This window comes from Haliotis asinina, chromosome 16 (genome assembly GCF_037392515.1).
Source record: "Haliotis asinina isolate JCU_RB_2024 chromosome 16, JCU_Hal_asi_v2, whole genome shotgun sequence".
Lineage (NCBI taxonomy): Eukaryota > Metazoa > Mollusca > Gastropoda > Lepetellida > Haliotidae > Haliotis > Haliotis asinina.
This window is the reverse complement of record NC_090295.1, coordinates 36,973,508-36,996,977: the sequence shown is the minus strand read 5'-3', so window position 1 is coordinate 36,996,977 and position 23,470 is coordinate 36,973,508. Positions and strand designations below refer to the sequence as shown.

The following is a 23,470-nucleotide window of genomic DNA, read 5'->3' as shown; positions in this document are numbered from 1 at the left end:
TTCAGTGAAATTCAATCATACAAACTCTGTAGGTTTATGCAGAATTTTGGCCGTGTGTGTGTGTGTGTGTGTGTGTGTGTGTGTGTGTGCGTGCGTGTGTGTAACACAAGCTGTCATTAAAATATTGACACATATCCCTGTTTGTTACGATGGAGAGGTGGGAAGAAAGGGACAGCCAGAGCGAGAAGCACGAGTGCCAACAAGGTTATTTATTCATTAACCTGTGCTGTGCCATCTCCATCCTTTCTCGCACACCTGGCTGTCCCTTTCTCTGCACTCCTCCTCGTAACTTATAGTGAACTGTGACAAAAATCCTTTCATGATTGATTGTTAAGTTATAAAATGTTTTAATACAAAAGTTCTGCAAAAACCTCAAAGAGTTGGATGGTGTTTGATCATAATTAGGTTTTCATTGATTTTTTTATGTTTGGTAGTTTTGAGTTATATTGCAATTCATCAGTCCATCATTGAACTAAGCGTACTATAACATCCGACAAGAGTATCAACGCAAACATTAAAAAAACGTAACACAAACTATGAAAACAGTTGTGTATATTTATTTGCTGTGTAAAATATGCGCTAAAGCACCATGATGAGATGTCGATGTATTAACACTATGAGACACATAGAAATGTGAACACGTAGGGGCATAGAGAGAACAGATTTAACACACAGTGAGAGAGAATGGATTTACACTGCTTTTATTAATATTCTAGCAATATCACTGCCGGGGACACCAGGAATATGCTTCACACACTGTACCCAAGTTTGGAATCGAACCCTGGCCTTCAGCTCACAAGTCAACGGTTTAACCACTAGGCTACCCCACCAACCTTTACCACGCAGACAGGACCACAACCAACAAAGGAGAGGGGACTCACACAATAAGCTGTACAGAAATGAAAATGACATTTAACAGTTTAATTGACAATCGCATGAAACATGACAAAGGAATTTAGCCATGACAAGTCCAGAAATAAAACAATAATGATGATAGATAAAAAACTTGGCATTTTATTTTTTCAAAATACTCCTGCCAAGGGCTTAGTTCTTTGAGGTTAACACACTGTCACTATTATTAACAAGTAACCTGAAAAAGAAATAGATTCAAGTAAAGTTTAAGATTTCCTGTGAGCAGTGTTGAAATGCATGAAGGTGGTGACTCATTCCGTTCTGCTGGCGACATCTTGTTTCTCAGTTTGATTGTTTGTCATCAGCATGTCTTTTATGAGGGTGAGAGCAAAGAAGCATTTTTCTGATATAGAAAATCCATGCCTCTGCGATCCCAGTAAAACTGCATTAATGCAGGATGCATTTTTCACCCAACCTGTATTGGAACCAATTCGTTTCTTGAACATCCAAGCCATTACTAGCATCCCACAACCCAAGAGAAATGAGAGTGACAGGTCTGAATAGATGACATGTCATGGTGTTCCAGTTGGGTTGATCTATGCTCATGATATCAGTCACTGGATTGTCTGGCCCAGCTTTGACTATTTGTTGATTGTTTTCATCATAACAGACAGCATCGCGCATGGTTTTAAAAAACAACGAACATTTCTCACTTCAGAAGACAAATCATCCTTCTCGCACACTTACCGCCCGAGAGTGAGTACGTTGAGTTTTATGCAAAATTCAGGGTGGGAGGCACTTGAAATGGGCTTCATACTTGGCACACGTGGGGGGAAATCGAACCTGGGTCTTTGACATGGGGAGTGAACACTTTACCCAGCAGACTACCGCATCACCCAATTACTGCAAGTGACAAGGTGGAACAAAGAGTGTTCCATGCAACCCGCATCCCTATACACTGATTGACATCAAGAAGCTGGAACAATCATGGCTGCAACACTCAAAACCCTCTGTACGTCATAACAAATACCATAGGTTATTTCCCAACATGTCCCTCAAAGTCTCATGCCCATAATCTCAAAGTTAAATGGTAGTTAAAAGATGAAAATTAGGTAGCAGTTTAAGATGAGTGAGTGAGTGAGTTTAGTTTTACGCCACTTTTAGCAATATTCCAGCAATCTCACGGCGGGGGACACCAGAAAATGGGCTTCACTCATTGTGCCCATGGGAGGGAATCGAACCCGGGTCTTCGGCATGACGAGCGAACGCTTTAACCACTAGGCTACCCCACCGCCCCCAATTTAAGATGTGGTTTATGAGATATATACAATGGATGGATAATGATATCTGCATACACTGAGATGATGGCAATTTAGCACTACTCACTTCTACCAGAAAAGCTAAAATAACGTCTGTCCATTACAAAAGTCCTTTACGAAAAAATAACACGTAGCACCTAGGTCTGAAGATATTAAAGTTGTGGGCGTTTGAGTCACTTCTCGTGGCATATCATCTAATGAAAAAGACATGAATATACCTAACCAACACTCTACACGCTGTTTCACTATCATCCCTATCTAGACATACATGAATGTGATGACATCGATACATGCACTCTGTAAGAACCACTGGTTACACTTGGGTTCACGCCATACTGAGGACAATTTGTATAGGCCAGCCAGTAAAGGCAATCACTGTGTCAAACCTAGAAACAAATCAGGAGGGTGCTAACAAGCTTAGAAATAAGTCAGATGATGATGAAAGACCTAGAAATAAGTCAGGATGATGAGGAAAGACCTAGAAATGTCAGGATGATGAGGAAAGACCTAGAAATAAGTCAGGATGATGAGGAAAGACCTAGACATAAGTCAGGATGATGAGGAAAGACTTAGAAGTAAGTAAGGATGGTGATGAAAGACCTAGAAATAAGTCAGATGATGATGAAAGACCTAGAAATAAGTCAGATGGTGATGAAAGACCTAGAAGTAAGTCAGGATGATGAGTAAAGACTTAGACATAAGTCAGGATGATGAGGAAAGACCTAGAAATAAGTCAGGATGATGAGGAAAGACTTAGAAGTAAGTAAGGATGGTGATGAAAGACCTAGAAATAAGTCAGATGGTGATGAAAGACCTAGAAGTAAGTCAGGATGATGAGGAAAGACCTAGAAGTAGGTAAGGATGGTGATGAAAGACCTAGAAATAAGTCAGATGGTGATGAAAGACCTAGAAATAAGTCAGATGGTGATGAAAGACCTAGAAATGAGTCAGATGGTGATGAAAGACCTAGAAATAAGTCAGGATGATGAGGAAAGACTTAGAAGTAAGTAAGGATGGTGATGAAAGACCTAGAAATAAGTCAGATGGTGATGAAAGACCTAGAAGTAAGTTAGATGGTGATGAAAGACCTAGAAATAAGTCAGATGGTGATGAAAGACCTAGAAATAAATCAGGAGGGTGTTGAAAGACCTGGAAATAAGTCAGAAGGGTGTTGAAAGGCCTAGAGACAAGTCATAAGTGTGTTGAAAGACATAGAGAAAATTCAACAAGTTGTTGAAAGGTCTAGAGACAAATCAGGAGGGTGTTCACAAACCAAGAAGCATACCAAAAGACCAAGAAACATAATGGAACAAGCTGACAAACGTAAAACCATCCACAGAACGGGGTCCACTGAGCTAGAAAGACATCAAGAGGGTGCTGACAGACCTAGACACAAATTGACAGGGCGCAGACAAAACATTACTAATAGCTTACATAAGGATGATAAACGCAATGTGCACAAAGTGAACATCATGAATGTAGAACATATAAAGTCATAAATCTGATGCTAACTGCTGGAGACATACAGCCTCAGACCGACATGGAGGGTTTTACATAAGGTGTGATTCCTGCGTATTTGATGCAACAATGTTGTAAATGACTCTCAAAATGTTATCATAACAGACAAGCTTGATGCAAGTTTCATGAGTGACCCTCAGAATTGAGATAAAAAAAATGTTCTGATAAGCAAACATTAAATTTTGATATTTCTTTCAATTCCTGTTAATACCTGTATGCTACAATGAATAAATGACACAAGCATGATTATTTGGTCAGTATATTGGAGTTTGTTATGGCTGAAGTGAACACTGAAAAATATACTATCTATTAATTGACATATAAATGGCAGAACAACACAAAACAAAATCTTTGCAAACCTCTTGCTTTCTGATGTACACAACTCATGACTATAAAATATTGAAAATGACTCCCCAAAGTAATACTGTGAGTCACCAAGACTCTCTTTTTGTCAAAGTCTGTGTAAAAAATCAGCTCATGAATGTTTAAAAGGACTTCTAGCAAACATATGACAATACAATATCATCCTTACTACCAATTGCATGTATTGTGAACACTCAATGCCAAAATCAACGGTCATCACATGTGCATCACCAAACTTCTGTGCCCCAAACATTCCCAAATGCAACTCACATTGCACAACTTACTACTACAGCACAACAACCATGGTTACATATGCGTGATCATGAATAAATAATCAATACAAGGAATAAGTAACAACTTCTTATGGCAATACGTAGGAAAACAGTTTTATGTCAAAAAACAAGTTACATGTGTTTGGGGACGGGGAAAATGGAGAATATGGGGACACCAAAGACCAAATCTCCTACGCCCTACAAAATAATTTACAAGTCTGTGACCTTGACATTTTGATAGTTTTGTTGTGTTTATTGTTTATGATCAACGTCACCTCCAGTCAATATTGACTGACTTTATCTCTAAAGCCTGCAAGCAATGAAACTTTCTTCATTATATGGCTCACAGAGTTTCTGCTTGCCTGTTCAAAAACTTTGGCTCCAAGGTAAATAAATATTGCACTACACACATTCTTATTTCAGGATGACAAGACTACAAGGAAAATCAACTTCCTTATTTTGACAATAGCAGTGTTTTAGTATAGATTCTCATATCATTTTCAAGCATTCGTAAATAAAGAAGTTGACCATCCATAAAGTCTTGTCAAGTCTATACCACCAACTTCTAGAACATCACTGAATGGAGCCGTTTTCTACTGAGAGGGGGGATAAAAATCAAATAATGTGGATAATGTTCACAATGAACTACTTGCAGCAGCCTCAGGTGACTATTACTTTAAGTCATAGTTTCTAGATTTTTATCAAATTGGTATTATCACGGGTTCTATATCTGACATCATCAAAAAAGACCCCACATCAAAATATGACTTCAACAATATTCATTCGACTGTCTTTTCGGGTGGTATCAAGCCTTTGAAAAATTGGGACCACGAATGCAGTGAACAAAATTGAGGCTAACTAAGTAAATATGGCACCTATTCATCTAAAGTTAGTTGGTACATCCCAAATAAAATAGCTGGCTATCATGAATATTTGGGGGAAGATACTTTTCATGAGAGGACTGAGCACACAATTTCATAAATATATATTTAAAAAGTTGTACATGCATTTAAAAAGATTTATGAAAGTGAGCAAAGAACTAACTGAAGAGATAAAAATATTTTTGATGTACAGCCATAGAGCCAACATTTTTCATGCATGATTTTCCCTCGAATCATTCAATACGATTTTGTATTTTATTACACAACTAAAGAAAATTGTCAGGAGTAGTATTTCCTTCTCACTGTGTAATTAGAGAACTCAGGACGGAGTAACTAACACAAGGAAATCTTCTAATGCCCAGTTTGAAAATCGCATACTCTTTCTTACATACTAAGGTCCAGTCAGCTCACATCTGTCATTGAGTTTTACAACACTTTAAACACTATTTCAGCAATATCACAGCAGAGGACACCAAAAAAGGCCTTAACATGTTGTACCCATATGGGGAAGCAAAGACAGGCATGACAAGCGAACGGCTTAACCACTAGGCTACTCCATCGTCCCCTAAAGTACTGCACAAAGACCATATGTCACCACTTGAGGTGCAGTTTCATCAAATATTTTGGTTGCAACTTGTGATTAGGTTCCATTGTCACTTTTACAGGATTCCACTTAGCCTTACGCAGCACTCAGCAATATTCCAGCTATATGGCGGCGGTTTGTAAATAATCGAGTCTGGACCAGACAATCCCGTGATCACCAGCAAGAGCATCAATCTGCGCATTTGGAAACCGATGACATGTGTCAACCAAGTCAGTGAGTCTGACAACCCGATCCTGTTAGTCGCCTCTTACAACAAGCATAGTCGCCACTAATGGTAACTAATGGTAAGCATGAGTTGCTGAAGGCCTATTTACCCTGGGACCTTCACAGGTCTTGCCATTTCAGATTAATGTGAGGCAGCCTAGAGGTTTATGCATTCGTTCATCACGCAGAAGGCCCCGGTTCAATTTCCTGGCCTCCCCAGACATAATATTGCTGGAATATTACTAAAAGTTGTGTAAAACTAAGTTCGCACAGCTTGTGTGGAAGGAAAGAACTCCTTAGCACATATATGAGTATGGGAATATAAACACAGCATCGCAAATTATGGCAACCGTGCCTCAGCCACCCACGCTTGTGACAATAAGACTTATCTCCCTTGGAAAACGATGAACAAATGTTTCTAAATGTACAGTTCAAATGTTCTACAATCCTGGGCCCTGTTTCACAAAACTCATGTAAGCCTAAAATCTCATAAGTTTTTTCTTGCAGCCTTACCTCCTATACTGTAATATTGGAAGTATGATTGCTGTAAGAAAAGTTACTAGATCTTAAGGCTTATGAGAGCTTTGTGAAACGGGGCCCTGGTAAAGAAAATACCACATATTGCAATGGGTGGGATATTGCCAGTTTTCTTCCATGTTAAACACATGCATACCTTCAGACTACTTCTTACAAAAACTGAATGAAAAATTAACAAAACATTGCATGTTACATTTGATAAGGATATGTTTTATCTATCCATGCTTCTCAAAAACTAATTCTCACAATATCTCTTGTGTATATCTGTCTTTTCCCATCAAAACATCCATTAAATGACTAACCAAAGCTTTGTCATTTACAAGTGAATAAGCACATTTCTGGGTGCACAAAATATCAACTGCTAAAATATATTACCTGTAAGTACATTCGATATGTGTCTCCATCCACAAAAATATCCACTTTCTATAACGTTCCAGCCTTATATAATATCAAAGACAGAAACAATATTTGAGGCAAAGAAATCTGCATATCAAGCACCCTCATTATAGGATATGGTCATTCGCAAGAACGGACTCTGGCCAAACTTTTAATAAAAGATATATACAATAAAATGTTTATATATCTTTTTAGCAAGTAAATATTCTATGGATATCTGCATCACATAAAACACTATCATCATATGTTTAGGGCCAACATGCACAATTTCAATGCTTCAGTCAGGATTTTTGTGAGTGTTGCCATTTGGCACCTGAACTACAAAAATGTGTGCCAAGCAAGTTGAGACTTTTGCTTTTCATGATAACCATAGTAAATGTTACGCCAGTGGGTACACTTTAGCATTGGAAAAAAGCGCCACTGCATGAATATGGTACTTCCTGTCTGAAAGTGGAACTTCCTGGCTGAAGCACTGCCATTTGCACATTTATCAAGAAATAAATCTAACACTGCAGATCTACACATTTATCATAAAATAAATCTAACACTGCAGATCTACTAATCCAATCCAGGGGCATGGAAGTTCGTATGGACAAAACATCATCTTCAATATCACTAAACAAGTAGTCAAAGTCAGTATATTACACCAACATGACATCATATCTTAAAATATTTGTTTTGTTTTTTTTGTGGGAGATTCAAGTCAGTAGTCCCATTATGTTTGTATAAAAACATTAAAACATCACTTTATTTGTTCGCAAGCTCCAGTTCCAGTTAAGGACAAAATGAAGCAATCTACATATCTCCTAATTGCACACAGTAAATGAGTCTATTTCACAACTAGTTCCTGGATTCGAAGCAGCAACACCAGGATGAGAAACCTAAACTCTCAAATGAATCTAAAACAGAACATTATTCTATGAAGACTAGATAACTGATGCACTCACCCCATAAATCTATTGTTTTCAATGTCTGTTAATTCTGTTAAAATGATTAAATTCTAATAAATGAAAAAACTATTTTTTTTACAAGAAAAAGGAGGTAACTCTTTCAAGTTCCATATTTAGGAGACAAACATTCTGCGTTGGAAAATCAGAGGTATATAACGAAAATATAACTGCTCTAAATTTGATTTAAAACTGAATGAGAGCTATCATAATTTCGGTATACACCTCTGATTTTCCAACACATTACGTTTATTTCCATTCTACCATAACCGCATTATTCAGATTTTAAACAAGTATGTGATGTGTGGGAAAATCAGAGGTATATGACGTGATCATATATACCTCTGTATGACTTAAATTAACCAATCACAATCAAGTATTTACTGAAGTCATGGTAGAATTCAAATTAAACACATACTTGATACCAAAAGACTTAAATATTGTCAACGTTAGTGTTTGTTTCAATGTATGCACGAAACAAATGTGAACAAACAATGAATCGACGGACTATGGCAAAGCTTTCATTTTGTATACAGCATCACTAAGAATAAATATATGTAAGTTTCGAGCACAACAGCTTGAGCTATCACAATACGTCATATTGCATCAAATGTCGGGTAATATGGATACAATGAAAGAAGAGAAGGGACACCATATTCCACACACATCACACCTGATGTGAATAAAAGTGGCACTTATACTTTGCTTGAGTCAAATTGCAAGACAATTTCAATGAATTTCTCAATTTTCGAAGGCATTTATGATTTGGAATCTTGTCACACAGGCTGATAATCTGTATACGACCTTGAGAATATCTGATTTGAAACACTGTGATGGGCTCTTATCAAAGCAGCCTTTAAAATTCATGCTAGTCAGCTAGCACGAAACTAGCAGTTCTTATTGGGTCAGTTTTTTTATACAAACAGGAACTGAATAAAATTGAGCGAAAATGTACACAATGAACAATTCTCTGACTGGACTAACTGCAACCCTTTAGGTTTAACCTGAAAGTCCACTGATTTTCAAAAAGCATATTCAGATTTGGCTGAATTACTCTGCAGACTTGAAATTGTTTGAGTAATGCGATAGAGGCCATTATGGTGTCAAATTTCTTGTCACATTGGACAACTGCAGAATTCTCAGGTAATGTCAAGTGAACATTTCTTTCTCATATAACCAAATATTAAAGTTTTTCCTTAAAAAAATCAATAAATTAGGAAATATATTCTATTCATTTATAAATTACAAACATGTACATGACGATATCTGAAAATACTTCCATATCTGCCGATGTATCAATATCACTTAACTGAACCTTATTCATATGAACACTAAATATCTGTTCTTGAAATTTAGTTGAAAAACAAATTGTCTTAATTTGTTTACCCTGTTAATACTGGCACATTTAGTGAGACATAAACTGACTGGGGCCTGTGCCACAAAATGATCAGTGCACTACAAATGTATGCTAAAGTGTTGGATTATCAGAGCGCTTCAGTCACATTGGGCATCATTGAGGAACAGCACACAGTACCACAGAAAACCCTTTGAGAATTCCAGGATGCCACTTGAAACAACAAATCAGGTGCCTCATGTATTGATTTTCAATCAATTCTTTTCACTGTCCCTGTGAAAACGTTTGGACAGCCACGACTGAATAGCCAACGGACGAAAACATCTCTGAGATTCCATCCAATGTTCAACGATCTCAAGCCTGTTTCAGCAGTTCTGATGCTTAAAGTTCGGTGGCCATCTTTGTGGTCATCTGTTGTATGCGTTTGGCATTACAGTTTTTACACAGGATGTGATCGTCCAGAGGGTAGCAGCCCCGCCCCTCAGCTTCTGATGACAGCTGCAGTCCACAGTCCTGGGGAAAAGTACAAAAGTGAATAAGTCAGGATTAGTTTTTGAACAGTACTTCAGTCACAGTGAGGTGAGGTGAGGTGAGGTGAGGTGAGGTGAGGTGAGGTGAGTGAGGTGAGGTGAGGTGAGGTGAGGTGAGGTGAGGTGAGGTGAGGTGAGGTGAGGTGAGGTGAGGTGAGGTGAGGTGAGGTGAGGTGAGGTGAGGTGATTCATGCCCTTTCAGCAATATTAGACTGGGAGACACCACAACATTTGTTGATGTTTACAGCTGCACTCAGCAATACTCCAGCTATATGACGACAGTCTCTAAATAATCAAGTATGGACCAGACAATCCATTGATCAACAGAACAAGAATCAATCTACCCATATGGGATACCATGAAATGAGTCAGAGAAGTCAGTGAGCCTGACCATTTCCTCCAAGTTGTCGCCTCTTACAAAAATCACGGATTGCTGAAGACCAGCTCTAACCTAGACTCTCATGGGATGGTGACAAGACAATGAGGCAGTAAGAGAAGTCCCTCCTACAGTTCCTACCTCACATCTGTAGCAGTCAACATGGAAACTTTTGTCCATGGCAACAATCCTCACAGTTTCATCTTGTCCCGTCTCTGGCATTATTGGTAACTGGCAACTACAGCAACGCGGGGCAAATTTCCTGCAAGACAATACTAAGAATTATTGGCTAAAAACGTTAAGGCCAGACAAAACTTATTTCTTGTCTTATGGATCCCTTAGTCATTTTTTTTAAAAATTAAGAAGGAAAAAACAATCAATTTTCTCTGCTCAAAACATGGCATCTAATGTTCTTATTGGCCAAAAATGTAAACTAACAAGAACTTTCTTTTCAGATTGTACTTTGCACCATGTATGCTTCACATACTCACCCTTGAGTTACCTCCCCTCCCACGCACATGGTCAGCTGATCCCCATGATACTCACTCTCTCCTATAATCGCCCGACACGAGAATATGAGATTTCAGCGTGTCTGTGAGGGGCGGCTGGGAGGGCTTTTGTCATGACTCACAATAAGTATAAAATATCAATTTTATACAGAAAATTACATATTTTCCCCTATCCTCACTGATGCTCAATTGCTCAGAAAATCAGACGGAAATGGCAGTGGGTCAGACCATGCTGGATTCTGCTGGTTGTACAAAATTACGTCGAATAATTTCCACACTTAACGGGAACTTGTAAACGACGATAATTCGACCCTGTCCTTTCTAATATTCATTGTAAATTCTGGGGGGGATCACATCCAGTCAAACTTGTCTTCTGTAGACGACTTCGTTGACTGGCACACGATGATATCAAAGGTAACTTAGTTTCTGATGCAGCTAAATGTCAAGGTACAGCAATCAAGACTAGTTGCGATTCCCCTTCGTGTACATGAATCTTCATTACGAGTACAGGGTCATAATCACTCCTGCTAGTCTGTTTAAGACGTGTGCATGGACTTTCCACCATTATACTCCGCAGAGCATCTGACTTCCACAAGTCACGTGATAAAACCGGTGAGTGAACTCAGCGCCTTCGGGGAACTGTTAGTTGCTGAGCAACGACAAGAGGCCCAAACTGATGAATGCCAGAGAGGTCCTTCGTGGCTGTGTCTCGTAGGTAGTGGTTGGCAAACACCGTGGTTGACTTCCAAATGCAGCCCTCCATTATAGTTGATAGCAAGCAATTCCATGTAGCGCTAGTGAAGAGGTCAAGGCTCTGACTTCAAGTGGGTTGTAGGCTCACGGAGGTTCCAATCCTGCTGCTTTAAAAGGCTCTCAATATAACAGCTCTGATCCACACTGAGATAGTGTAGCGGGACACTTCCGTAAGTGTCTCAGTAGATATAGGGATAAACAGGCGCTTGAAACTTTGCCTTCTAGACTTGGTACTTGCGATGTATATCTTCAATGCTCTGAGTAGACATAATGATAAATCTTGAGTATCATGGGCTCTAGAGATTGAAGATAGTGCCAGTATGTGGAATTATCTATCACTTGATTTTTCGCAATAAAATCCCATCGTAGACCCAGATGAGCTGTCTGCTGATGACTTGCATCAAAGCTAATGTGGTTGAAGTCTAGAGCATGAATCTCTGACATTCGTACAGCTGTGGCCAAGGCAAGTGAGTGAGTTTAGTTTTACGCCGCACTCAGCAATATTCCAGCTATATAGCGGCGGTCTGTAAAATAATCAAGTCTGGACCAGACAATCCAATGATCAACAACATGAGCATCGATCTGCACAACTGGTAACCGATGACTTGTCTCTTACGACAAGCATAGTCGCCTTTTATGGCAAACATGGGTTGCTGAGCCAAGGCAAGTAAAAACAGCGTCTTCTGAGTTACCAGTTCAAATGAGGTCTGATCAAGCGGCTCGTATGCATCACTTGCGAGATGTTGGGAGTCCGATGTTTAGATCCCATGCTGGAGCTCTAATTCTACATTGTTGATCTTCCAACTTGAAGGAGCAGAGCAAGGCAAGTAACTCAGGTACTTTAGTCAGCTTGGTTCCCGTTTCCATGGTGACAACTGACCAGAGAGCTGCCTAGTATGAAGATAATGTAGAGCCTTTCAGACTTCTGGAATGTCATAGGTGACATAAATATTCTGCAATCTGCGGATTTGTTGCCTTCATCGCCGTGAAGCCTTTCTTCTTGGTGTAAATGTCAAACCACTTCCACTTGTCATCATAAAGGATGCGAATGGATTTCTGTAAGGCTAGGGTAACTGCTTTTGCTACTTTCGTTCAGTATCCTCTGTGTTTTGAACAGATTCTGATACGTTCCACATGTGAAGTCGGAACGCAGATGGACTGCCGAGTGCCTGTTTCGTGTGGGGATGGACGAGATTTTCCCAATCTGATATTTGTAGTGTTGGTTGTCCTAACTCCTCTTTGAGTGTTGGAAACCAATGTCTCACTAGGCTGTAAGGCGCAACCAAAGTCAGTTGTAGCCTCTTGGTCTGTTTTTTTTTCTCAATGACTTTTGGTAGCAGCACTGGAGGGGGAAACGCGGATGCTCCCCATCCTTGGAGAGTCGTATCTACGTAGAGACGGTTGTTGAATGCTGACTGTAACATATAAGTTCTAGCGCAGACATTTGACTGGCGAGTTCCCCATAGTGGGTGTGGTTTGTGTAAACATGAAAATTGTGACCCAGGAATCGCTCTCATAGACATAGTTGTAGACATCTTCTTCTGGTCATATCCTAAGAAGACGTGAGCAGGCCGAGAGACATTGACACTGTCATAATGGTAGCGAAGAGATTAGAACTTGTTCTAACATCAACTTGAACTTTGACCCACCAATTCTCTGGGACAGTGGTGCATTTCCATGTAGTGATGAATCAAATCCTGAGGAACTTAGATTCACATTCCATCCGAGCTGAGTTATTAGCCTGATAGTGAAGTCCAAATGTAGACTGAGTTGACTTCTCTCATGAAGAACTTGTATGCCATGAAGATATGTCATTCTTCGTTTCCAGATCATCCATACTATTCATTAAGAGTGTTTTGACATTTGCAGGAAGTGTATTTATACCTGGCTGCCTGTCCGATCAGGAGCTGTCATTCTTTGCTGCAATCCTCCTGATGACTGATGCCTGAAGAATCAAATGATGCTATATACTGTTAATCTAGTGTGTATTCGGCATCTTTCCAGAGTTGAAAGTCACCAACAACTTCCTGATACTGGAACATTAACACCACATTCTGTGCAGGGCATTTTCTCTCGGGGACCAATCAGATTGTAGATGTGAGGTCACTGGCTTTCTTTGCAGGGCTTTGTCTCTCGGGGACCAATCATATTGTAGATGCGACGTCATCGGTGTAGCTGACAACTGATCATCGTGAAATCTTGTTCAAACAGTGATATCCTTGCTAGCATTTAGGTTTGTCCGCAACCATGCTGTTTGGTGAACACATGTCTAGATGAGTAAAGCGCACGAAAAAACTTCCGAAGCTTGAAGCTGATGTAGGCAAATTGTTTTCAAGTCTGATATGTCAGAATTTTTCCTCGAAGATAATACTGTCATCTCTTGTGATCGGAGGTGTAGGAAGCAGTGGTGTGTTGTAGTCATGTCGAAAAATCTTCATGACGTATTCATCGTTGAGAATTCCCCAATTCTTCCAGTAAACATCCACCCACTGGAGATGGTTGTATGGGAACGGCTGAGGGTGGAAAACTCCAGTCGTTCCGACCCTGACCTTCAATGTTTACCTCCTGGACGCTCCGGTATTAAACTTCTCCTTTGTTGCTCTCTGGACTCTTTAGTGTAACGCTGACTTCTCTGCTTGAGCACCTTTGTCAAGAAGACAATGGACTTGATCATCATGACTTCTCTGAAGTCTTGGCCGATAATCCTTACTACCTTTTCAATCTTGTCGGGGATGTAGATTCAGTCTCGCAGTAGGTGAAATGAGGTGTTCGGATGTAACTACTGAACCTTCTTCTGAGTGATGAAATTTGATAGGATCATTCACTCTTCCTCATTCGCATGTTTCTCTCTGATGGAGGGCTCCATATGGTGAAGAGGGAAGCGACGAGCATTGAAAGGTGGCAAAAGTTGTTGTTGAAACTTGGCTGCTGACTTGAATGCCGTAAATAACTTCTCAGAAATCATAGATATTGGAGCTATCGGCAGAAACATCAACGCATGTGTTCCTTCTTCCTCTTATTAGTGTTGGGTTCATTGGAGTCCTTGGATGGTGAGACTAAGTCGTGATTCACGATGTGACTTCTGCATCAGAGACGAGAACTTCCTCCGGAGAAGACGATTAATAATATCTGTCTTCATCCTTCCGAGAGTGAGACGCATTCGATGGATGCCAACGATCCTTCTTATCTGAGTCCACATCTGAAAGGGATGAAAAGTACTGACAGTGCCTTTGACAAGCTGGGGAGACTGCTGAAGATCTTCTCCATTGACGAGTAGACCTGTGAGTGCATTCATTCACGTGAGCATTGTCACCCATGTGGGTGCACTCGCCCATGTGGGTGCACTCACTCGACATAGGAGGATCTCTCTCCGAACTGCCATGGGATGCAAAGGACGACGGTGATGATCTTACTGAACAGGTGCGTATATACGCCTCCTCTTCATCCTCTGGAGTGAGTGCAGATCCAGTTGAGTGCTCATCTGGAGCAGCAGTCGACGTCGTGTAAAATTATAGTCTCCGTTCTTCTTCAATATGACCTTACCAAGGTCATGTTGCATGAAGGTGTCTGTGTCGAACAGATGTGTTGAGTATAACCCTGGAGACACACCATGATCCATGATGTGACTGCCGAATCCGAAAATAGGGCTTCCTCCGGTGACAAATCACGATGGTGTCTAACTTTGTTCTTGGTAGAGTGAGACGTATTCATAGATCGCCGACAATGCTGACTGTGCGAGTCTAAGTCTGAAAGGGAGGATGACTTCATACAGCGTCTTCTTTGAATAGGGGCGACTGAAGGAGATCTTCTCCGTTGACAGGTCCATCCACGAGTGCACTCACGCGAGCATATGACATCACTCATCCGAGTAAACTACTCATGACTTCGATGACTTAAGATTTCTTGGGCTGTGACAGCCCTGCCTCAACAGACGGTTTCTTGGAGGGGACTCAACCGACCCTAGACACAACCTCGGAGATACGGCTGGCATATTGCTGGAATGAATCTCAGCATCAATAATTAAACGGTTACCCGATAATGTTTCACCACATTTAGACATGGCTAATGTGAGCAATGTTACTTATCTCAAGCACGTCTGTTAACAGAACCTAAATATAATAAGAATTCTGCTTCAGACAAATTAATACAAAGGTTTACTTGCCAGGCAAAGTAAATGCGGGTCAACCGCCGACAGCCATAGCCTGCACAGTAAACACGCTTTGATCAACTGAGACTAAGCATACAACACAAAATTAGTTAGAAAAAAGAATGAAAGACTTATTGCAATATACGGGGCCCAAGGTGCCTCCAGGAGCTCTCGGGCATTAGGGAGACAGTGAGTATCATGGCAATCAGATGACCATGTGCGTGGGAGGGCAGGCAACTCATGGGTGGTTGTGAATTTTACGTCCACTTCTTTCAGAAGGGAACTTCAAGGAAAAACCAAAAGAATGAAAGACATATCGCTGTATACTAGACCCCGGGTGCCTTGAGCCACCCTTGTTGGGTGATAAGGAGAGAGTGAGTATCATGGCGATCAGCTGACCATGTGCGCAGGAGGGGAGGTAACTCATGGGCGAGTGTGAATTTTACATCCGCTTCTTTTAGAAGGGAACTTCAAGGGATTTCAGGTGTTCCACTACCTTCGCCAGGAATAAAGCATGAGTCAGGATAAGGAAAAATTATTACATATTATTATAAATTTTTCCCTCCATACTTTGGGTTTTTCGAGGACAAAAATCCACAAACATTAAACAAAATTCCAACCTAAAGACATTTACTCAGTATAACAAACACTGCTCCAGTTTTACGAAAGAAAACCAAAACATTACAAAATAAATTCCATAGCTTCCAATTTGTAATCATATTTTCCACTTTGGAATCATATTTTCCCCTATGGAAAAGTGTCAATATGTCTCTTACTTGTGGAAGTCCTCGATGCAATGTATCTGGTTTGTAGCGTCAACAGTGAAGGGCACACCATCTAGACTCTTCCCACAGACAACACACACAAAGCAGTCAGGATGGTATGGTTTGCCTGTGGCTCGCAGTAGCTAGAACGGAAGGAAAACCTTTTTTTATTGAGAAGCATGTACAATGAGAATGACCACCTAAATTTTATGTACAATGTAAGCTACACCCCCCTGCCTCCCTGCCCACTGCATGTCATGTACAAATTCAATGAGCTTGCAAGTTATATTCTTGCACACATTATACAAAAATATTGCAACATATAGTGTTTGAAAAGTATATTACAGTATACAAGAAAAACTCCAAAGGGACAAAACTCTGGATGCTACCTTACGTCGCAAGACAACCGTAACCGCCTCTAATACTGAAATCAACTCTACATTTATTTTATTGAATTATTTGTCCAAAGGTATTGACAAGTGCACCATACAGAACACATTGATATCAATACAGTGTCAGGGGTTCAAAAATCCCATCGCCCAATGCCCGGAAAAAGTCAGTTTTCATTTCGTGCAATCAAGTGGCTTTTAAAAGCAAATTTGAACCCCAGAGTATGTATTAATGCTCAGCAAGCAATACTTCTCAAACCCAACTTATCTATGGTACACCACTCACCCGGTCAGTAATTGGCTTCGAACAAATAGAACATTTTTCCAGAGTATTCTGAAAGACAAATGCACCAAAATCAGTTCACAGATATATACTGTTTGACACATGGGTTCTGAAACATCCAAGGGACACAACTCTGCACAGAGGATTACAGGAGCTGTGACAGAGCTACCCTTGCCACTATAATCAACTTTTGGTAGCATGGCTACATAGTCATTATTTATTTATCATTACATAATATATTTAGAAGATGGTAAGATGGTACATTTTTTTGAAAAAGATGCCTTACATATGCTATATGAGAAACAAGAAAGTAAAACAGTCAGGCAACTGAGTGAGTGAGTCACTGACGGAGAGTGAGTGAGTGAGCTAGCTTTACTCCGCTTTCAGCAATATTCCAGCAATATCACAGTAGGGGACACCAGAAATGGGATTCACACATTTTACCCATGTGCTGAATTGAACCCGGGTCTTTGGTGTGATAAGCGACTGCTTTAACTATTAGGCTACCTTACTGCCCTGTCAGGAAACTGTTACATATTTCTTTGTTTCATAGTGTTAACATCACTCAGACATTATCCAGCTATATGACTGTTCTGTAAATAATCAATCAATTGAGCAGACATTGCAGTGATTAATATCATGAGCATCAAAATATGCCTCGTAATGAGGAGTCATATATCAGTCTATCCATCCCATTATCTTCCAAACAAGAATGGGTTGCCCAACAAATTTTAACCAGTTTTTCAGACATTTTTAACATGTAATAATCTTTATAAGTTCCAAGTGACATGAGCATTAAGCATGTTCAATACTAAAGCTGAAACACCCACCATATAACAGAGTTCACAGTATGGCTTGTTCTCAAGGGCAAAGAAGGATTTGCCTTGTAATTTCACATCTGAAACAAAATAAACTGATAATGTAGGATAAGTGTAACAACCAGCATTTGAAATAATCGCCGTCCCAGAAATAAAGCAAAGCGTCCCACAGATAAAGTTGTAATTGCATTGGGCTGGCAGTTTGCATTCAAATATCTACAGGCCCTCGTGGCCTTCTGTAAATTATCTTGTTTCATTTTAACTTTAGTCTTTTCCATATTTTTTTCTTATTAATGTTAGGGAAGCATTATTCTTCATGCTATGACAACTTGCAGTTTCACTTCCTGGTATGTCAGTTCTTTGAGCATGGGAATGTCTGGACCTGTCCTCAACAAATTAAAACTTCTCCCTGCACCATAGGCTTTGCAAACTTGATTTGCAGAAAGTGTGAAACTATGTAGTCTATTTTAGTTTGACTTCAACAAATTGGGCCTGCAGATTTCATTCAAGGCCTGCAGACTGTAATGTCTGCTGGTGGGCAAATTAAGCATGACATAACGACAAGCAGACACCACACGTTTAACCTCTGGGCTAGGGGTGTTGACAATTATCCAACCTGAATCGGATATTCTCACAATAAATAACACCCAAGGTTCAAGAAAACTCAGTCCTTTTTAAAATTCATGAACATTTTATTCTAGTGATTGTCAATAATCAATAGAATTAATGAAGAGATATGGTTCGATTCACCAAACAAACAGCCCCAGTGTCTACTTACTGCAGACGACACAGGTAAAGCAGTTGATGTGAAACACCTGGTCCATGGCCTTGCACCCGTTGATATCACCCACAACTTTCTTACTGCATTTGGAGCACATTCCTGGAAGACATATCATTTAACAATTTAACATTTTACAATTTGTCTATCCATAAAAAATGTTCATAATCATCACATCACCTAAATGCTGCTCAAAAAAGCAAGATGATTGTCTCTGAGTGGACTACCACACGTCAGTCATCTACAAAATGCACCCCTCAGTTACTTAAAGAGCATGATCGGTGAAATCATCTAAGTGTGAGGGAGTGAGTTTACTTATACCCTGCACTAAGCAATATTCAATATGATGCAAATCGGAGTCTGGACCAGACATGAGCATATATTGATCTGTGCAACTGGGAACTGATGACGTGTAAACCAAGACCGTGAGTCTGACCACCCAATCCTGTTAGTCTCCTGTTACAACAAGCATGGGATACTGAAGATCAATATTCTAACACTGATCATCACAGGTCATAGTCTAAAGACATTTACCAAAATAGTCTGGATCCCCGGAGGATTCCATGCTCTGCATGAGAAGACTTGTGAGAGCATCCACCTCAGCCTCCTTCTCCGAGGGTGCCACGGTGTTGACCATCTGTTCAGACGAGGATGGCACTTGTGGCCCAGGGACTGGCCTGTCCTGTCGTCCCTGAGCAGGCTCAGCACGGTAAGTACTGGGAGAAGCTCGTCCATAGTCGTGTTTGCCCGAGACGATGTTAACGTTTGCGTAGTTGCTTTGTCCTGACATGTATGGCGAGTTGCGTCCCTCAGAGCCCCGGGAATATGCTCCGGGGGATGATCCATAATCGTAGGGTCCTGGGGAATCCCGATATCCTACTTGGTTCATATAGTTGGCAGTCTTTGGTCCCCCGCCATAGTGGCTGTCCCTGTAATCATAGCTTTGAGATGGTTGGGGTGGAGGTGGCGGAGGGAAGTCATCAAGTGGTTGCTGGTACATGTACCCCCTCACCTGTTCTGGGGGTGGTGGGGGTGGGTAGCCAAGATCCTCTGAGTACCCTGTCTGTGGTGGGGGAGGAGGGAAGTCTTCACTATCATGATAAACTTGTCTGAATGCAGCCTGGCTTCCTGAAACTTTGAAAGACCAGCACAGAGTGATGCATGTTAAATTCTTGGTACAACCATTACAGGGAGTGAGTGACTTTAGTTTAATGTTGCTTTTAGCAATATCCTAGCAATATCATGGTGGGACCAAAAGGTTTCACACATTACACCAAGGAAATCAAACCAAGATCTTTGGCATGGCAAGCAAATGCTTTAACAACTGAGATGCCTTGATGCCCCACCTTTCAGTGACCTATGGGTATGACCATGCAATCAAATGGCAGACAGACAAATGGATTTAAACGGACGGACGGATTTAACCAAGCAGACAACAGCTACTGTTTAAGGTTCAGTGGGACTTACAAGATTTCCCGGTCATTGACACAAATCCCTCAACACACTGAACTTAGCACATGACTGATATCTGACCTGCACTATATGAGTGAGTGAGTTTAGTTTCATGCCCCAATTAGCTTTACGGTCTGAAAATTACTTGAGTCTGGACCAGACAATCCAGTGATCAACAGTATGAACATCAAAACGCACAAATATGAACTGATGACGTATCAACCAAATCAGTGAACCTGACCACTCGATCCCATTAGTCGACTTTTATGACATCCACAGTCGCCTTTCATGGCCAGCATAGGTTGCCGAAAGAATATTTTATCCCAGACGTTCAAGGGTCAACTGCACTATATACACTTAGGGCATTCTGATGACATGGGCAGCACTAGCTGACATCTTTGAATATTGACAAAAATGCCGTTTTCAGTGATTGTTTACTCACTATTGTAGCACACTCCATGGGAATAATTCAGAGTCGATCGTTCACAAAATAGCATTTGGAATCATTCAGTTACAAATTTTTTCAAGGTAAAAGTTGAATAGGTATTTGCGAATGTCAAATTTTGCAAAATGTCTCGGCCCGCAAAACATGCAAGATGTGAGTTGACTTCAACAAAAAGTGCAGCTGATAAGAGATTTTGATAAAACGCCTCGACCCACACAGAAAGCAGTAGCATCAACAAACGGAATCGGCAGACAGACAGTCTGACATGAAGAGGAGAGGTGAATGCATTAAGAAGTTTAAAATTAACATGAATGATCAAGCCTAGTGTGTGCTGAAAAACAGCAAATTTGACAAGATCAACACCATGACATTGGTTTATGGCAGCTCTCGAGGCATCGGCACAGAAAATAGAAAGCAAGATCAGTGACTTTTTTACAGTGTGAACAACCTAGTTATTATCTGAATGTGTAATAAATGACTGCATTCTGACACTGCCTTGTTCCTTATTCAAACATGTTGTTAATGCTAACGAGACAGTACAACTTCCATTGTGCGTCTGGATCATGAGGCAAACTGCCTATACCTGCACTTTGTCAAAACCGACATTTTTATTTGGTCCCGAGTGGTGCCGGTATTGACAGAGTCCACTGTAGTTAGAAATGTTGCTTTGACTGAGCATAACCGCTTATTATCATCTCACCTTTCTGTTGTCCCTGGGCAGGTCGGTATGGTGCTGGGGCAGGGTTGTAGGGTTTGGGCTTGGGTGCAAGGGCAGGCGGGAGATGGATACCCCCTCTGTCCTGTACATGCATCTGAGCAAAGTCACGTTCCAATCCTTGCTGGTATGACATCTTAACCTGCAAAGGAAGAGCAGCAGTGAAAGTGTATGGAGCATGTTCAATGTTAATTTCAAGCAAGTTTACTTAATAAGCTCATCATCTGCGACATTATCAGTGTCGACACCCCTTGTACTGTAGTTGTACCACGTGTAGAGTGCTGTTAGCAAGAGCTGTGAAGCAAAGTCATATCCTATAGAGTACGGTCTAATTGGTGTAGCTAACACACTTCAGTGTTCAAACTGGCAATGCAAGCATGATATTGTTTATGTATGTTGTGCTAAATGAAATTGCCCAAGTTCACCTGGTAATTGGCAATAATATGAACATCTTGTGGGCCAATATGAATGTGATAGAATTAGCTATATCACTGGCTGTATTCAGTTATCTGTAATGTGAAATATCATGTGGTACACCTAATAGAATTCTGACAAAACAATTAAAAACTCACTGCTTTACGAACAGAACAACAACAATTCATACTTGGGACGAGTAGGGGCTGAGCATAGTGAGTAATGTCATATCACGAAATTACATGCACGTGTCGGATAACACATTGAACTAAACAGCGCCTCTCGACCCGACATACTCATAGCATGACCCACAGCTCGCATGATAATGAAAAAAAACCAATGAACACTGGCGGATAACACGTAGATACTAGCCTTCTTTGTGCCGAGAAAGCAGAGACTCACGGGTCGACATGACACGGTTTTCGATTCGCGTCAAAACAAACTGCCGATTGTAAAGTAAAACTTTGAGGCTGTTGACTGGTGCACAAAAGCGGCTCCCGATCTCTCAAACATTTAACGTTTTCAGCCTACAAAAAGATACTCACCCCTCTTGGGTATTGTGACCGACAAGTGGTCGAATTGTTTCCGAAAATGTCCTTTATTGCGTGTTTGTTAAGATTTTCTTCGCTTTGACTGATAGATGTACGACCAACCATAAATGGAAATCACCACTTCCGTGTCGTCACTTCCGCCTTTGCACACGACACCCGAAATACGACATTCCCAACATTGCAATGCACCTTCGCACCCACGGAAATCTGGTTTGAATCTGATAACGTATGAATCACTCGAGTGCTCCTTAAGATAATTTATAAGCAACATGACACAATTTACGTGTTATCATTCTATCAACATTTATATATTGTTATCTGAATAAAAGTATATTTTCAGTGGATACGCAAACACGTTTTTAAATTCAAAATAAATTAATTGATTGGTTATGATTCAGATTTAATAATATGAACAATATCTGAGATATAGCTTACCACTCCTTATTTTCCACGTGTCGATGAAAACAATGGTTCTAATCATTTAAGCAAGCCGTGTAATGAAAGTAGCAAAACCATATAACATGACGTACTGCCTGAGTGAATATGGTTTTACGCCGCTTTTATCAATATTCCAGCAATAGTACTGCGAGGGACACCAGAAATTGCCTTCATACTTAATACCAATTTAGAAAATCGAATCCGGATCTCTGGACAAGCGATCGCTTTAACCATTAACCCCACCGCCCTTGTGGTATGATAAAAATAATTTGATAACATAAAGTCTCGTGATCATGTGCTCATGCTGTTGATCTCTGGGTTGCCTTGTCCAGACTCAGTTATTTACAGTAACTATATAACTGGAATATTGATGAGTGCGACGTAAAACTGAACTCACTCACTATTTACAGACCACCGACATGTAGCTAGAATTCGGTGAGAAAAACAAAAGTTGTAAGTCTGGCTAGCTATTCTCCAAACGTTCGTAGCCCTACGAACTTCTTAAACCCATTATTAACACATTGCAATTGGCTACGATCAAAGTTAAGAATTCTTAGGGCTACGAACGTTTCGAGAATAAGGGCCCTGGTGATATAGCCTAGTGATTAACACAAGTAGCCTAGTTGTTAACGCCTTGTGATTAATGCGCTATTTCGTCACACCGAAGACCCAGCATCGATTTTCCATATGGGTACAATGTGTGAAGCTCATTTCTGACTTCTTTGCAACGATATTGGCGGAATTCCGCTAAAAGCGGCGTAAAACTAAACAACCTCAACCACTAAAAAAAACTGAAAAGCAAAAACAAACACGACCAGTATTTCATTTTAGAAAGCTTGTCATGGCTTTAAAATCTGCCTG

General features: G+C 40.4%; 1 protein-coding gene across 2 annotated transcripts; it reads right to left on the bottom strand.

Moving 5' to 3' along the window:
* Positions 1–541: 541 nt before the first annotated feature.
* LOC137268034 (lipoma-preferred partner homolog) lies at positions 542–22,294 on the bottom strand. 2 transcript variants are annotated; one of them, XR_010955019.1, is made up of 10 exons: positions 22,166–22,294; positions 21,192–21,348; positions 19,129–19,722; positions 18,595–18,696; positions 17,829–17,896; positions 17,002–17,049; positions 16,339–16,469; positions 10,295–10,415; positions 3,321–9,760; positions 542–3,229 (listed from the first exon to the last, which is right to left on the bottom strand). XR_010955019.1 is itself a non-coding variant. In XM_067802534.1 (9 exons), exons 1-9 carry the CDS (start codon positions 22,274–22,276, stop codon positions 9,629–9,631), a joined length of 1,464 nt encoding a protein of 487 aa, XP_067658635.1. In that variant the 5' UTR covers positions 22,277–22,294; the 3' UTR covers positions 542–9,628. The 2 variants fall into 2 exon arrangements, 1 of the variants encoding a protein (XP_067658635.1); XM_067802534.1 differs by having other exon boundaries at positions 542–9,760.
* Positions 22,295–23,470: the final 1,176 nt, after the last annotated feature.